This window comes from Phasianus colchicus, chromosome 26, assembly GCF_987193195.1.
Source record: "Phasianus colchicus chromosome 26, bPhaCol1.hap1.1, whole genome shotgun sequence".
Classification (NCBI taxonomy): domain Eukaryota; kingdom Metazoa; phylum Chordata; class Aves; order Galliformes; family Phasianidae; genus Phasianus; species Phasianus colchicus.
In genome coordinates, this window is record NC_143461.1 from 3,067,845 (window position 1) to 3,084,192 (window position 16,348).

The 16,348-nt window shown below is 51.8% G+C and overlaps 1 protein-coding gene across 15 annotated transcripts in view; it reads left to right on the forward strand.

Moving 5' to 3' along the window:
- TANC2 (tetratricopeptide repeat, ankyrin repeat and coiled-coil containing 2) overlaps nucleotides 1-16,348 on the forward strand; it is a 182,286-nt gene that overhangs the window by 69,801 nt on the left and 96,137 nt on the right. For 7 of the 15 annotated variants that reach the window (XM_090125170.1, XM_090125169.1, XM_031600935.2 and 4 more), the window contains 2 exons: nucleotides 851-1,030; nucleotides 15,692-15,802. In XM_090125170.1, the coding sequence (XP_089981296.1) occupies nucleotides 851-1,030; nucleotides 15,692-15,802 (291 nt within the window). Of the gene's footprint in view, nucleotides 1-850; nucleotides 1,031-3,806; nucleotides 4,750-15,691; nucleotides 15,803-16,348 lie in introns of those variants that run through there. The other 8 variants (XM_090125178.1, XM_090125179.1, XM_090125183.1 and 5 more) reach the window with 5 other exon arrangements.

Below are 16,348 nucleotides of genomic sequence, written 5' to 3' on the forward strand. Positions count from 1 at the left end.
CGTGGCTCTGTGCAGCACCCAACTCTTACATGGCTGATCCCTGATGCTGCGACCATTCCTTTGTTCCCATTGCTCAGTTTCCCTCAGCTTTACGCAAGCACCAGTGCTTGGGCAGAGCTCTGTGTGTGCCTGTGCCATGCTGGCACTGACACCATTCACCCTCCTGGTGCTGATGGGTGGTTGGGGATGGGCTGCACAGTGAGCAGAGCTGCTGAGCTCTCTGCAACTCCAGCAGTGCGCTGTGCAAAATTAATGCAAAGGATAAATGATGCTCCACGCGCCCTTAAAGGGATGTGCTCTGCAGGGGTCCCTGTGTGTGTGCTTAATTAAAGCAGCATGAAACGAATTGAAAAGCATCGGTGCCCAGATTGTGGCTGTAAGGACCATCTCTGAGCCAACGTACCTGAGTGTTTGGTGAGGATGGGAGCAGCTGTTCTGGTGCTGAGCTGTGGGCAGCAGACCCTGAGAGCTGAAACCCAGGCCCTATGGGAGTGCTGTGTGTGTAACCTCGTTAGGCTTTGGTGATATTGGAAACATCTTGTGGTGTTTGCAGTCCTCCCATGCTGGGCTTTGCATGCGTCCCACGTTGGCCGGACGGAGCTGGGGTGGCCACTAATGCCAAAAAGTCAAAGGGCTTTTGGTTCATTGGGGTTTTAAATTCAAAATGCAAGCAAGAAAAACCCAAACAAACAGTTCATGGCGCTGCTGTTTGCAATCTGAAGAGCAGCGCTGGGATGCTGTTGGAGAAATACAGTGATTTCTTTATGGGAAGGGCCAGAATTGGGGGAGATGAACCCAAACCCATGGAACCTTCCCCTCATCACCGTTCTGCCTCTTTGTGTCCCTCCAGGCACCTCCACAGAGAACGACTGTGCTTTCGAAGCAGACTACGCCATCCCGCCGCTCCCTGTGACCGAAGGTATGCAGCAGTTTCGGATTATGGAGGGCATGTCCCGCTCCCTTCCATCCTCCCCCTTACTCACACATCAGTCTATCAGTGTTCGGCTCCAACCCGTGAAGAAGTTGCCTGGTAAGGACTTTAAATAACATTCGGTGGGGGCTTTTTTGGTCCGTCGGTGCAAAATGTGTAAGGTGGTGGAAGCGTTCCCAGCAGCTGTAAAAGAACTTTATGCTGAAAGTTTGGAGGCTGGGGGAGTGCATCAGGGAAATGATGCTATTGTGCGGCAGAAGGGATCTTTTTGGAGGGTTTGTTTATGTTGTTGCACTGTTTTGTTGAACTGATGTCATTGGGGTTGGGTTGGAACACCTCGTGATGGAAAAGCAGGTGGGTTTCCCAAAGCAGCTGCTGTCGAGCAGCCATTGGAAAGCCCAGTGCATTCCTGCTGGTTGGAGCTTTAGGAAGCTTGCTTCTTGCCTAAAATTGGACATTCCTCTGTGCCCATCTTTAAATCAATCAGCCAGGGTGCAGCACTGCACCGAGGGAAGCCTCCAGACCAATGTTCAGCCAATGCCCTGAGTGCCGCTGCGCTTCGTGCCGTGCTGTTCCTGCCCACTGGTGAAAGGAGAAATTGAAAAAGGCTCAGTGGTTGTGCTGAGGATGGGCTGCGTGGCTGTGAGGGGTGGGGAGAGGTGTCCTCTGTTTGTGCCAAGTGTGAGAGAGTCTCCTGCCATGCCCTTGTCCCATGGACGCAACGGCCATCATCTCACAGCCTCTGCTCTCTTGCCAGCAAATCATTCCCCTCGTAGAGCTTCATAGGACCACGGAACTCTTAGAGATGGAGGGGACTCTGAAGGCATCCGACCCCACTCTGCTGTTCTGTGCAGGGTGCAGCAGGACGTGATGCTGTGGGTGCAGGTGGGGATAGGAGGAGGAGGGCTGCTTCGGGTCCGTGTCCATCTGGATGTGCATTGATAGAGCAGAAGCTGTGGGGTTACATCTGCTCCCACGCTGGGTTCTGGTAACCTGAAATGAAGCTTTTCATCTCCGTTGGTAATTAGGGTCCTTAATGTGAGACACCCGAGGTGCAGGCAGGTAGCTGGTCAGCCTGTAAACCTTCCAGGTTGCCTTTCTGTTAGCAGCCAGCTCTTCCTTCACAGCTGCATTCTGGGGACAGCCCTGTGCAAATCCCTTGGAGCCCCATTGAGAAGGTGGGCTACTTTGTACTCGAGTGCCTCCCCACCCATTTCAACACCCCATCCCAAGCAGAGCCAGCACAGCCTCTGATTTCACACATAGACATCGTGATGCTTTCAGTGGAGCTCTGACATACTTGAAATTCAAAGCATGCCTCGGTGGCTTAGCGTGATTTTTGTCATTATTAGTTTAATTTACTGTTGGTAGGGTGAAAGGGAGGTGCTTGCTGGGCGTCCTCATGCAGTCATTAGAGGAATTTGTTTGCTTTCATTGAGGTGATGTGTAAAGGAGCTGGAGGAGCAGCGTTGTGCTGCTGGTTGTTACTTGTAGTGTTTCTCACATCTCATCCATTTCTTAACTTCCTCATATTTATAACCCATCTCAGAGCTTCCAAACGCTGAGCATCCCTGCAGCTGCAGGCAGAGGGGAGAGCAAATCATTGAGGAATTATCCAGTTGTTTTGTGTTCTGTGCAAGCAACCCATCCATGTCACCACGTCCGTATATGCGCAGTGCTCAGCAGTGGGATGGTGCCCTTCATGGCATCAGATGCTGTGTTGGCTCTGTGTGTTTTTCCCCCTGGACACGTAGGACCGTCTGCAACACAGCACGGCTGTGCCACCCTGCTGCTGTGTGCTGTCTGCAGTTGTGCAGGGATGGAAGTGGAGGAGCAGCGCTGATGGGGCAGGCTGTGGGGGTTGGCCCTCTCCATGGGCATCACCAGCATCCCTTAATTAAGGTCTTAATTTCACCCTTTAGAAAGAGAAATAAGGCTGTATAGCACAGAGAAGCCTGGCCAGCAGATACAGCAGTGCTGTCTGTTGACTTGAATGTCATCTTTCAAAGCAGTGAGTCTGCTGATTTGTGCACAGGTCAGTTTGCCATCCGTGCCACACTGATGATTTCCACTTTGTGTTGAACACCACCCCGTGGTGCCATGATTTCCTCAGCAGAGGGCTGCCTTGCTCACTGGCAGCCTGATCCCTCAGTCTGCTCTATGCAGAGCCCTGGTGCGGGGCTGATAAATATTCAGTGTGCTTGCAATTTCCCTTCTGCTGGATTAATGGAAAGCTAAGGTCATCATTCCACTAAGGGGTGAATTAGCACTGAGCATAATTGATGCGCTCTGTCCCCCTCCTGCATTGGTAGCAGTGGGGCAGCAGTGGCTGAGGATGCTTTGGAGCAGTGCATGCAACCTCTGTCACTGCATTTGTTCTCTTTATAATGACAGCTTTATTAGGAAGCCCAATGGGAAATGTACCTGAGAAGATAGTAATAAAGCACCAAACCAACCCCAAAAATGCTTGCAGCCCAGGTGAGCGTGCAGACCATTCTGGTTTGCCTGCAGGCACGCTGGCACTTGGAAGTTGCTGCTCCTGCTGCACAGCACTGTTACACAGCACTGCACTGTGGCTGCAATGCAAACAGGGCAATGCATTGCATATCCCAGAGAAAGCACTGCTGTGCATCTCTGGGTGCTGCAGAGATGGGCGTGTTGGGGTGCAGTCCTGAGCCATTCCCATTTACACACACGGGGGTAATTCTGTTCCTCGCTGTCCTCGGCTATTTTTAATTCTCCTGTTGGGTAACAGGTTGCAAACTTAATTCTTTCCGAGTGGGAGCGTTTCTGAAGGCTTTAAATAGTGCTTGCTGAGCAGGGCCTTGGGAGCAACCTGTTCATCAGCTCACGGTGCAGGAGCTGCAGCTCCTGTGCTTGCAGTGCGCTGTCTGTTCGTGCATCGGGTGAAAGACACTGACAGCAGCATAAAATAATGTGGCTGTAGTGCAAGATAACGTGCTTTTCCCATGGGTAATAGCATGAAATAGTGTTTTTTTTCCCCCTGTGCTGCAGCATGGGGTCTAAACCACGGCTGTGCCTCAGCTTACTATGGCAGCTGTGTGTCTGAGCTGCCTTTCAGTGCACCATGCACCTGAGGATGCTCTGCCCCCATTGTGGTGCTGGTGCTGCAGGTTGGTGCAGCGCGGTGCTCAGGCCTTCCTTTGGGGCACCGTCAGCTCAGTGCCATTCCCTTCATCATTCCTTCAGACAGTTCTGCTTGGAAAGCACTGCAAAACCACCTCGTTCCTCTGCAATCTGTGCAAGGCTCCCCATGCACGCATCTCCTTCCATCCAAACAATGCCGGCTGCAAAACGACGAGAAGGGGACGCTGCGGCTTTAAAGCATCCCAGGGCCGACAGCCTCTTGGTATAAATTGTTCCCAGAATCCATGTCACAGCTCCTTATATGGGGCTGCTTTTTTTTCCTCTCCGTTGCCATACCAACCGCAGCACTGCACCATTCATCGGCTCCAGTCCTGGGCTGCATCGCTGCCCCTCGTCTCACTCCGGGAGCATCGGCGGATCGTTGGTGCTGTGCCATCCTTCACCTCTTCTTACAACAATTTGCTCAAAAAAAAAAAAAAAAAGAAGGGCAAATTAAATGCTGGCGGAACGAGAAGGGGTGTAGAAATCCTTCAGTTGTCCCCCAAGGGAGGCATGTAGTCTACGTTTGCTGCAGCATTCTGGAAGGAAGGAAGGAAGGAAGGAAGGAAAGGCTCTTTAATAGCGAGAGGATTAATGAAGAGAGGGAGCTGTGAGCTCTCCTGAAATCGTCACCTCGGAGCCCACACCGTGGGGATGGCGAAGATGCAGAGGTGATGGGGGGCAGCTGGGGGGCACTGAGTTGCTGTGGGCAGAGGGAGCTGTCGCTGCACCGCAGCCCTGGGCTGATGGCATGGAGCTGTGTGGGGCTGGGATGTGGGGCTGATCTGTGAGTCTGGGCTGCAGGTCTGGACTGTGGGTCCAGGCCGTGAGTCTGGGCTGTGCATCTGATCTGTGGGTCCTGGCTACAGGTCTGGGTTGTGGATCTGATATGCAATTCCAGGCTGTGAGTCCAGGCTACGGGTCTGGGCTGTGCAGTTGGGCTGGGGGTCTGATCTGCAGGTCTGGACTGTGGGTCTGGGCTATGGATCCAGACCGAGGGTCTTGGCTGTGGGTCCAGGCTGTGGGTCTGGTCTGTGGATCCAGGCTGTGGGTCTGGTCTGTGGGTCCAGGCTGTGGGTCTGGGCTGCATGTCTGGGCTATGGATCTGGTCTGTGGATCCAGGCTGTGGGTCTGGTCTGTGGGTCCAGGCTGTGGATCTGGGCTGCAGGCTCAGGGCTGTTCTGTTGGGTCTCACTGCCCTCCTGCTGCAGCTTTGCATGCTTGTGGGTGCTGGGGAGAGAAAACAAAGCCCTGTGAGTGTCGGCACCACTCCTCTTGCATACACTTGCATTGAAATTGTGGTAGGCTTTGCTTGGTCTCCTTTAGCTCTGCAGAAAATCGATGTAGAATAAGAGGGTTGAGTGCCTGGAGCTGGCATGGAAGCCATTAGGTGGCTTGTAATGTAAGGGCAGGTTTTGCTGCTTTGGGTGTTTTTCTTTTGGTCGTTGCAATAGTTTTACATAACCCTGAGCTCGTTTCCTGCTCACGGAGATGAGAAGGATTGCATGGACAAAACCTAAAACGAATGTGCGCTGAAAAGCATTCCACTTTCTCAGCATTGCTGAAGTAGAACAGATCTACTGAGGAGCGGGCTGAAAAATAATTCGCCAGGGATATCAGGGATGGTATTTTTGGTTTTAGAGCAACAGCATCATGATGAGGTGTTTAATTGGAGCTGCTGGGAGGAACACCGGTACAGCAGTAACCATTTGCATGGTGTGGTTTGTGGAATGGCACCTGGTGCTGCGCTTCCTGTCATCCCTGGGTGTTTTGGTACCATTGTGGTTGCAGTGTGGTCACATTTTTCCCCGTTGCTTTCTGTAGCTGTTGCTCTGGCACCTTGGCATGGGTCGGGAAGGGCTGTGTTGGTGTTGGAGTGTGGGTGGGATGGAGGGCTGCTCCTGGTGAGCCCAGCAGCGTTCAGTGCCGCCTGCTTCAGGGTGCCGTGTTTCTCAAGATGCATCATTCACTTTCTTTTCATTTTAATTAAAGAACTCTTGATTTTCCCTAATCCGTCTCCATCCATGGCAATCTGGAGGCTTAGCACAACCCGGCACCTTACATAATGTCAGAAGGGAGAATTGAATTGCATCTCAGAGCGAGAGGCAGAAGGTGTGTGTGCTGTATCTCCTTGTGATTTCAGCCCCAGTGTTCTCATCCTGCCCCATATCCCAACCTGGGGTGGTACATGCTGGGCTGGGGGCTCCTGTTTTGTCCATAGGAATCCATCCCTCGTGTGCAGACTCATGGTTTGCTGTGGCAGGGGCTCTGTTAGGTGGGAGCCAGCTGGGTGTGCACAGCTGGAATGGGCACGGGAACACATAGCATGTGAAGGGACTGCTGAAAGTCACAAAGCAGCGTGAGCTCACCTTTCCAAGCCAAGAGCCTGCAATCACCTCCTGAGTTAGCAGGGCAGAAGTGACAATGTGCACACAGCCCTGCCCCTGTGCCTGCCAGGACCTTCCTGGTTCATAGAATCATAGGATCATAGAATGGCCTGGGTTGAAAAGGACCACAAGGATCACCTGGTTCCAACCCCCTGCTGTGTGCAGGTCGCCAACCAGCAGCCCAGGCTGCCCAGAGCCACATCCAGCCTGGCCTTGGATGCCTGCAGGGATGGGGCATCCACAGCCTCCTTGGGCAACCTGTTCCAGTGCCTCACCACCCCCTGGCTGAAAAACTTCCTCCTCATATCCAACCTCAACTCTTCCTTTCCTGGCTGAGCCATGTGTGCAGTGTGTGGTGCAGTGTGTGGGTAACACCATTGCTGTGCTGGTGGCTTTTGGTTCCGGGTGTTTTGTGTGTGACTGAACTGAGGGGGAAGGCTGATACTCGGTGCAGTAACATTTAACACATCCATTGCCCTGAGCTGCCCTGCCTGCTCCGGAGCTCAGAGCCTGTCCTCATCTCACACCAGTGCTGCACAAAATGGAGCATCTGTTATCGCTGTGCTTCTACGGGTGGGAATTTCCAGGCGTAGCAGTGAGGTTCCTCTGGCTGGAGGAGGTGCTGTGGGGAGTGAGGATGTGTGATCAGATTGGAGGAGGTGCTGTGGGGTTGGACCAGGCTGCCCACTCCTGCAGCGCTCCCCAGGAGAGCCAGCAACCTTCAGGTTTGCCACTCACCCAGTCTGCCCAAAGCCCCATCCAGCCTGGTCCTGAACACCTCCAGGGTTGGAGCATCCACAGCCCAGCTCCCTCAGCCTGTCCTGGTAGAGGAGGTGCTCCAGCTCTGCTCATCTTTGTGGCCCTCCTCTGGACCCTCTCCATCAGCTCACATCCCTCCTGTATTGGGATCCCCACACCTGGATGCAGGACTCCAGATGAGGCATCCCCTATATCTGCTGTGCCGTAAACCTTTGGCAAACGGTCTGCGTACCTCAGAATAGCAAATAGTGTAACCCGTCCCTCTCCTGTGCACTCAGCCAAGAAATAGCACCGTGCTTGTTACCAGGATGCAGCTCGTGATGAGTTTCTCCCAGCAGATGATGCGTGTGCCTGCGTTCTGAAACCAGCTGCTTTCTTATTTCGGCGTCGGCTTTTTTAGTAATCCAAAGAAGTGGCCTTAAAATATCAGCTCGTTGCACAGTGAAATGGGATGGGAAAACAAATGAACTCCCACTAATTGGACGTCATATTTTGACCAGACTGGGGGGAAGGAGAGATCCTGAGTTCGTAGAATTGTAGAATAGGTGCAGTGGACCTTTAAAGTCCTCTGGTTCAGCTGCCCTGCACTGAGCAGGGATATCCACAGCTCTGAGCCCCCCAGCCTCACCTTGGGGTCTGCATGGATGGGATCCCCCCCACCTCTCTGGTTAAGATTCCCAGCATAGACTCGGTTATACATCTTTGTCTTTATTAAACCAGATGTTTAGGTTCCCAAAAGGGGTTGTGTTGTAACCAAGTGCTTCTTGACACACGTTGGGGATGTCTGCTGTAGAAATCCTCGTGTCCCTTGGGATCCATGGGGTCTGCTCTGTGTCCCTCCCCATATGGAGGGGCTGCTGGTGGCTGCCTGACATCCCTGCAGCCCATTGATGGTCAGTTCTAAATGTGGTCGTCTCTTATCATAGAGCCATGCAGCCGTTGAGGTTGGAGAAGACCTGTGAGATCATCCATTCCAGCTGCCAGCCCATCCCTGCCGTGTGCCCACCCCCCTCCATCCTCCCAATCTGAGCTCCAGAATCGTGTTCCTGCCTCAGCCAGGTTGTTCAGGCAGAGGCGTGGAAGTGGGCTGGGAATTTGGGGCTGGATTAAAGCATCCCACAAAGCTTTCCTTGGCACAGCAGCAGGGATGCAGCTCAGTGCCCACTGGGGCTGCTCCGGAGCAGGCAGATTCCAGCCACCCACATCACACGCAGGCAGGTTGCATAAGGGGATGAGAATAACTCCACGTTGTCTTCCAGGAAAGGGGATTGCTTTGCAGCACATATGGACTTGCTTTTGTCTTGTACCATATCTGTTAGAAGGCATTTGTGTGTGTATAAATAGGTTGCTGTGATGAAATATGCTTGCTGATGGCCAGGTACCCAGCTCTGCTATGCAGTAATCACCTAAACATTGCACATTTGATTTATTTATCATAGAATCATGGAATGGTTTGGGTTGGAAGGGACCTTTAAGGTCATTTCTTTCCAACCCCTTTGCTATAGGCAGGGACACATTTATGTGCCCACATTTAAAGTTCTGCTTTCATGGTTGCATCAAGCATGCTTAGCATGCAGCATGGCTATCACAGATGCAAGGGCAGATTAGCTTCAGGAGGAAATGAGGAACCTTTTCCATCCCCAAATCCCCACCTGTAGGTGATTTATGATGGGCAATTCTGTGTTCTGATGGCTCAGTGGGAGCACGGGGTGTTGCTGTGGGTGACACCAGGATGCTGCACTGTGCACAGAGAGCAGCAGGATGCAGGAGCTGCTGCTTTCATGGGGTTCTGGTGTTGGCTCGGAGTCCTGGGAGCTTCTGCATTGGATTTTGCTCACTTTTCTGTGTTGGTAAACACCAAGGTGAGGAGTTTTTTGGGGATAGAGCAATCCCTGTAGCTGCTGCCAACAAAGAAACGTGGATCCAAAATTGTTTGCTATCAGCTGCACAGCTGTGTGTGCAAGCTGCTGTAATTAAAGGCCTGCCTTTATCACCCAAACCAACTGCCTTAGTTTTAGCATAGCAAACATTCGAATGACTGGCACATCCATAAATTTAAATCACTTCACCTGTTGCATATTTCCACTCCATTGTACTTTCTATCAGCCCATCCCTGTGCAGTCCTGTTTGCTGAGCAGCTCTGTGCTGCAGCCCAGGGCTCTGTGGCCTTGGGATGCTCAGATATCTTCACCCCATGTGTTGGCAGGGATGGGCAGTGGGAATGAATTGGGGTTCATTAATGCTTTGCTCCCAGCCTTGGCCTTGCCACATCTGTGCAAATCTGGCTGTATAACTGGATGCATCCCTTTGATCATCCTCAGCCTGTCATGAAATATTTAAATAACACATAATTAGTTGTGCTTTCTCACTTCTGTGTCTAGAGTGGATAATTCCCTTTGGTTGCTGTCCTTCAGACCCCTTGCAGGACTTCTCTCTGAACTGGGGAGGTATGGATGTGAGGCTGTTGGATGGATTAAGAGCTGGGTGGCTGCTTGAAAAGGGGTGGCCAGCAGGGACAGGGAGGTGATCGTCCCCCTCTGCTCAGCTCTTGTGAGACCCCACCTGCAGCACTGCATCCAGGTTTGGAGCCCCCAGCACAGGAAGGTTGTGGAGCTCTTGGAGCGGGTCCAGAGGAGGGCAGTGAGATGGTCAGAGGGCTGGAGCAGCTCTGCTATGAGGAAAGGCTGAGGGAACTGGGATTGTTTAGCTTGGAGAAGAGAAGGCTCCAGGAGACCTCATTGTGGCCTTCCAGTGCTTGAATGGAGTGTATAAACAGGAGGGAAACGGCTGCTTATGAGGGTGGATGGTGATAGGACAAGGGGAATGGTTTTAAAGTGAGACAGGGGAGGTTTAGGTTGGATATGAGGAGGAAGTTTTTCAGCCAGAGGGTGGTGAGGCACTGGAACAGGTTGCCCAAGGAGGCTGTGGATGCCCCATCCCTGCAGGCATCCAAGGCCAGGCTGGATGTGGCTCTGGGCAGCCTGGGCTGCTGGTTGGTGACCTGCACATAACAGGGGGTTGGAACCAGGTGATCATTGTGCTCCTTTTCAACCCAGGCCATTCTATCCTTTTATGATACAGCATCACACTGACTTGCCAGATCCTGTATTCATGTCAGCAGTTCTCCATGTAAATGGGAATGGAAAGAAGAGCCGTGCAAAAAACCAGAGGATCACACACTCTGTGCAGCTCGCTCTGCTGTTGGAAGCAGTCGTGCTACACGTGCACCTTTCTCTGGGAGAAATCACCAATGGAATGTTCAGTATTGCTTTCCTGCAGTGCCCTGAGGTGAGTGAAGCTCTGTTCAGTGCTCCATTCGCTTCCCACAGCCCAACCTGATCAATGTGTGTGATGGAAGCCCCAAATGCTAAAGCAGAAGTGCATTGCTGGGGCAGTGCAGTGACACACAGCCTTGGAAGGAGGAAGGGAATCTGTTTGGAGGACGTTCACGTCCCAAGGAAAGCTGGGAATTAGGTTTTCCTTTCTTTGTTCCTCCTCAGCCCTGTCCTACAGCAGCTTCCTACACAGGAGAGGAAAACGTGTTTCCTTCAGTTCCTGGTCTGTTTGCTCCTGATTTCTCCTGCGGAAACTGATCTGGAAATCCAAGCACTGTGCATCCACAGTTCATCCTTTAGCTCAGGATAACAGGCATGCTGCTTTCCTCCAAACAGCAATTTAATGGCATTACCCTTCGTTTGATCACAGGGACCGAATGCTTCGCTTCTTTCTTTGGAACAAACTCCCTTTGCTTTGTATCCAGGTCACCTTGGACAGCTGTGCTCATTTTTGGCCCCCAGGCTGCTGAGAGCTGCCAGGGGCTGAACGGCAGCACCACGTCTCAGTGAGTGCTGTGCTCTCATCTGTTTTAAATCTAACTTTTAATGAAGCAAAGCTGTCGGGAAAGGGGAGGAGGGAGGTGAGGAACGTTTCTGCAGCAGAGCTGCTCCCGTTTCTGCCATTCACAGGATTCCGTGGGTTTTTGAGCAGAACGTACGTGGGCCGAAAATGCTGACGGCGTGATTGCATCCCGGAGCCCCAGGTCTTCATCCATTGTTTCTGTAGTTTAACAGGAGTCTGAAGCAGCACCGAAGCTATAGGGATGTCTGCAGGCCTCTGTTTGGGAAGCTGAAGTGAGCGGTGCTGGCTTCTTCCTCATCTTTCCTCCTCCATCTGAGTGCCGCAGGGAACACGCATGGAATTTGTACTCAGAGCTGATTCAGAAGATACTGAGGAGGAGAATTTTAGATGGGAGATGACGTGGAGAACTGCTGCTGCAACACAGCTCTGAGCCTCAGAACCCGACCTCCTGGGTTTGGATGGGAAGATGAAAGCGCCGTCCGCTCCTGCAGTGTTGGTGCATGAGATGCTGCTGCTCAAATCTGTTTCCCCTGTGGAGATAAAGACTTTTTTTGCTAGTCCACGTTGGAAATAAATTTATCAACAGGGGAAGAAGGATCCTTTCATAGAATCATAGCACCTTTTGAGTTGGAAGGGACCTTTACAGGTCATCTTATCTCACTCCTCTGCATTGAACAGGGACATCTACGGCTCCATCAGGTGCTCAGAGCATGGTCCAGCCTGACCTTCCTCCCTTCCCTGTCCTCCCTTCCCCTCCTTCTTTTCCTTCCCCTCCTTCTTTTCCTTCCCTCTTCCCTCTCCTCTCCATAAAACAGAAGGATGATGTTACCCTGTCATTTCATTATTTTAAGTCAGACTTTTTAAAACCTGGCTGATCTCTAAGTTCCCTCTCAACCCCCCCTGCAGTGCTGGTTACTGCTGGCTGCTTTATTCATGCCATAGCAGAAGGAAGCACGTGCTGCCTGCTTTCCCCTTCCTCTGATCTGTCCATCAGCAGAACCAGGAGCTGAGAGCAGAGGAGCCCATACTGGGGGCAGTCCAAGAATGCACCTTGTGGAAATTTGCTCTCCAGGGGGCTGCTCTGCCTGTGCTCATCACGGCCTCCTTTGGGCAGGTTGTTTTTGGAGAGAGCGTGTGCATTTGAGGGAATGCTTTCCACCATACATAATGTATGGGATAATACAGCTCTGACATATCCACGTGCAAAATTCAGCTCCTCTTCACCTGCGTTGGTAGCAGGGGTTTGCAGCTCTCCGTTTTCCATCACTCGTGGTGGTCCTTCACTGTCCCTCACCTGTGCTGGAAGCAGCGTGCTGCTGTGGGATGAATGCATGGAGGTGTGCAAAGCGTCATCAGAGTGCAGACTTAATTAGTGCAGATCCTCTGAAACCCGCAGCGCTTTGTTCATGCGATGCTCAGAGCTCTTGTCTATGTGAATTGTTCCTGTCAGAGCAAAACTGAGCTTAGTCAATGAAGCCTTTTGGTGATCCATGGTAATTTCCTTTTCTCGGTGCCTTTTAATATAAAGAAAACCGTTTTTTTTTTTTAATTAGAATGCTAGCTCATCTATAAATTACATGATAGAGAGAATGCAGGAGAATTAGAGTGCTCAGCAAGCTGAAGCAGAGCACAGTGCTGATGGAGATCAAATGATTATTCGGAAGGAATACAGTCATGCTGGTTTTGTTCTGTTTTTATTTGGTAGCTTCATTCCAGATCTCTGCTTTTGTCCCAAGTCCATCTTTGGTTTTGTGTGCTGTTCAGTTCACACCTTGCTGTTCTGGACACTGGTCGAGGGTGATGGTGTGATGTTTGGTGGCTTTGTGAATACTGGGGAGAATTGCTGTGCCAAGAGGAGGAAGCAGGAAATCATTGCCCTGGTGGAGGGCAGCCCATTGCTGCACAAAGTTCATCAGTAAAGCAACTTATTAAGCTTGCAACTGCTCGCCCTGTGATGGTTTTGCATTATGTGGTGAATTCCTGTCCTGGAATGGCCATCACTTCCCTTGAGGAGGAAAAAATCCTCTCAAAGTCAAGCAAGATTTTGTTTGCACCGAAGGAAGGGTTTGGGGTTTTGTTCTGGTGTATTGCTATGAATAACTTCTCTTGCTCTTCTCATGGAGGTTCTGCAGCAGCAGCGAGGCCATTCCTGTATGATGCAGTGTTATGTGTGTCATTGGGTCCTTGGGAACAGGGCTGTCCTGCAGCCTGCACACGCAGTGTTGGCTGGATGTTGTCTGCCTTGACTTCAGCAAGGCTTTTGGTACCATATCCCACAGAATCCTGGTAAGGAAGTAGGTGGGGTAGATGAGAGGACAGAGAGGTGGGCTGAGAGCTGTCTGAGCTCAGAGGGCACATATCAGTGCAGTTGGACACGAGCTGCTGGAGAGGAGCTCTGCGGAGGAGGACCTGGGGGTCCTGGTGGGTGACGGGTTGGCCATGAGCCAGCAGTGTGCCCTGGTGGCCAAGAAGGCCAATGGGATCTTGGGGTGCATGAAAGGGAGTGTGACCAGCAGGGCAATGGATCTTCCCCTCTGCTCTGCCCTGGTCAGGCCTCACCTGGAGTACTGCATCCAGTTCTGGGCTCCCCAGTACAAAACAGACAGGGATCTCCTGGAGAGAGACCAGCAGAGGGCACAAAGATGATGGAGGGCCTGGAGCATCTCCCTGTAAGGAAAGGCTGAGCGACCTGGGGCTGTTCAGCCATCAGAAAAGAAGACTGAGAAGGAATCTTATTTAAATGTTTACAAATATCTTATGTGTGAGAGTCAAAGGGACATGGCCAAGAACAGTCCGTGAAGACAGAACAAGGGGAAATGGCCACAAACTGGAGCATAGGATGTTCTGCACCAATATGCAAAAGAACTTCAAGAGTGATGAGGGTGATGGAGCACTGGGATGGGCTGCCCAGGGACGTGGTGGGGTCTCCTTCTCTGGAGATATTCCAGACCCACCTGGATGCCAACCTGTGCAGCCAGCTGCAGGGAGCCTGCTTTAGGGGGGGGGTTGGACTCACTGAGCTCAGGAGGTTCCTTCCAACCCCTGCAGTTCTGTGTCTCTGTGAAGGATCAGCCCCAGCAGGTGGAGGTGTGGAATGCTGCACATCACTTCTCTCTGCTTTGCTCAGGTTTATGCTGCGTCGCGAGCACTGATGGTGTCATTTTGGTCATAAGGTTTTGCTGTGCTCATGGGGGGGGGGGGTGTTCAGGATGTCAGCAAACTCTTTGGGTTTGTACCTCAGCTGTAGCACAGAACCTTCAGTGCCAACCCAGTTGTGGTTATTAACATCTCCAACTGTGAGAAGAGCTTTTCAGTGGAACATCGCTTGGTTGGCACAGCAGAGGTCTGTGGCTCTGACGTGAGCCTGGAACAATGAAACAAGGACGTGCTATTCCAGTTACAAGGATGACTGCTGGTGAGGCTGCAGTAAGGCAGTTCTCCCCGTTGGCAGAACTGCAGCTTCACGTGAAATATTAGCACGTGGCTCTGAGCAGAATGATGGTTCCCAACACCTTTCTGGCCCGGGCAGCAATCCCTCTGCTACCACTGCATTTATACAGCACCTGGCTGTTAGCTTGTACCACGGGAGGTGCATGAGAGCAAAGCCCATCCCGAGGTTCAGCCCCATTTTTGGTGATCAGGGCAGGAGGACTGTGATGTGAGAGGTGCACAGGAGGGCCGTCAGGCTGAGCGGTGCAGGCAGGATTTGGGAGAGCAGCTTTTCAAGTTGGCCTTTCACTTCAATGGGCAGTGAGCGCAGCTGGGAAGCGCAGCGCCGTCACCTGCACACAGCTTACAGCCCAGTTCTGTTTCTCCGGTCTGGCAGAAAAACCCATTGAAAAACTCGGTGCTGAAGGCGTTTTAGAAATCATTGCTTCACTACCAGCAAAAGGGGCACAGCACTTTGTGACTGGATCTCAGAGCTCAGTGCTGTTTGTGTGATGCTGGTGCTGTTTTGCTCCGGGGCGCTTCGCCTTTCCCAGCTCTTCCTTTCATTCCTTTGAATCATTTCTGGATTTGCAAGGGTGAAAGTGAAGCACTGGGGTCCTTTCTTTCTGGGCAGCGTTGGTTTCCATCTGATCATCCACGGGGAGTGCAGCACCTGTGGGATCAGACATTTGCAGTGCTTCAAAATGGGTTTATTTTCATTGCTCTGCGGAGGAAGCAGTCACTGAACACAGAATTTGTGTATTCATTTCAGTGTTTTGGAGTTAAATACCTGAAACCCCAGCAGGCTCTGCATCCCTCTGTGCCATCTCAGCCCTTTGCATGGCAGAGTGCAGTCCTGTTTGCTTCCTATAAAAGATGGGTTGAAGTGGGAAGGAAAAAGGGAAGTGCTTGGGAGCATCAGGAGCTGCTGCAGCCCCGCGTACTCTGAAGGCTGCAGCCTTAAGTCTGAATCAGAGCCATCTCCTTTGTAAAGAATGCAGATAATGCTTTTTTTTTTTTCAGCAGAAAAGGAAAAAAAAAAAAAGGGGGGGGTGATGGTGGGGGTAACCTGATCTGAGTCTGACAGTGTCATTAAGTGCTTCATTAAGTGCTTCCATCTGTTGCTCGCTGTTTCCCTTACTCATGAGCCCTCTGTCTCTCTCCCCCTCCTTCTCCTTAGCCCCTCTGAGGAAAGCAAAGTTTGTTGAGAGCCCTCGCATCCCCGAGTCCGAGCTTGGCTCACCAACACTCTCTTCAGCACAGAAACTGGACGTGGATGCATACTGCCCTGGTAAGCTGCATGCAGAGGTGCTGCATTTGGAGAGGGACAGCAGCTCCAGCCAGGAGGAGCATTACATGTAGTGCAGCTCTGTTTTATGGTGCTGGCTGGGAGATGCACAGCCCCCATTGCATTGAGCAGCTCCATGCATTCGTTTTCTCACTGCTGCCCATTCACACTTGCTGTGTGCTGCAGGTCAGAGCTGTATGGCTGCTCCCCCCTGGGGCAGCACAGGAGAGGGGGAGTGTTGATTACAGGAGGTGAAAGTGATCCAGTTAAGCTTGAAATTTCATTTTTAATGCTGGCTCTTGGAAGGGCTGGAGTGAGAACACGTTTCAGAGCTGTCATTGCACAGTGTTGTGTGTCTCGTTGAGCCTACACCCAAAAATAGTGCAGATGGTGAGAGCCTATGGGGTGTTCATGGCTGGGGGAACTGTGTGAGCAGTGCTTGGGGTGCAGGCTTTCTTCAGTGTGCTTTGTTTGAGACTGGCTTCTGAGATAAAAAAGCAGTCTGTGCTAGGAAGTGCCTCCTCCAGGCCAGAGCTGCTATGAAAAGGG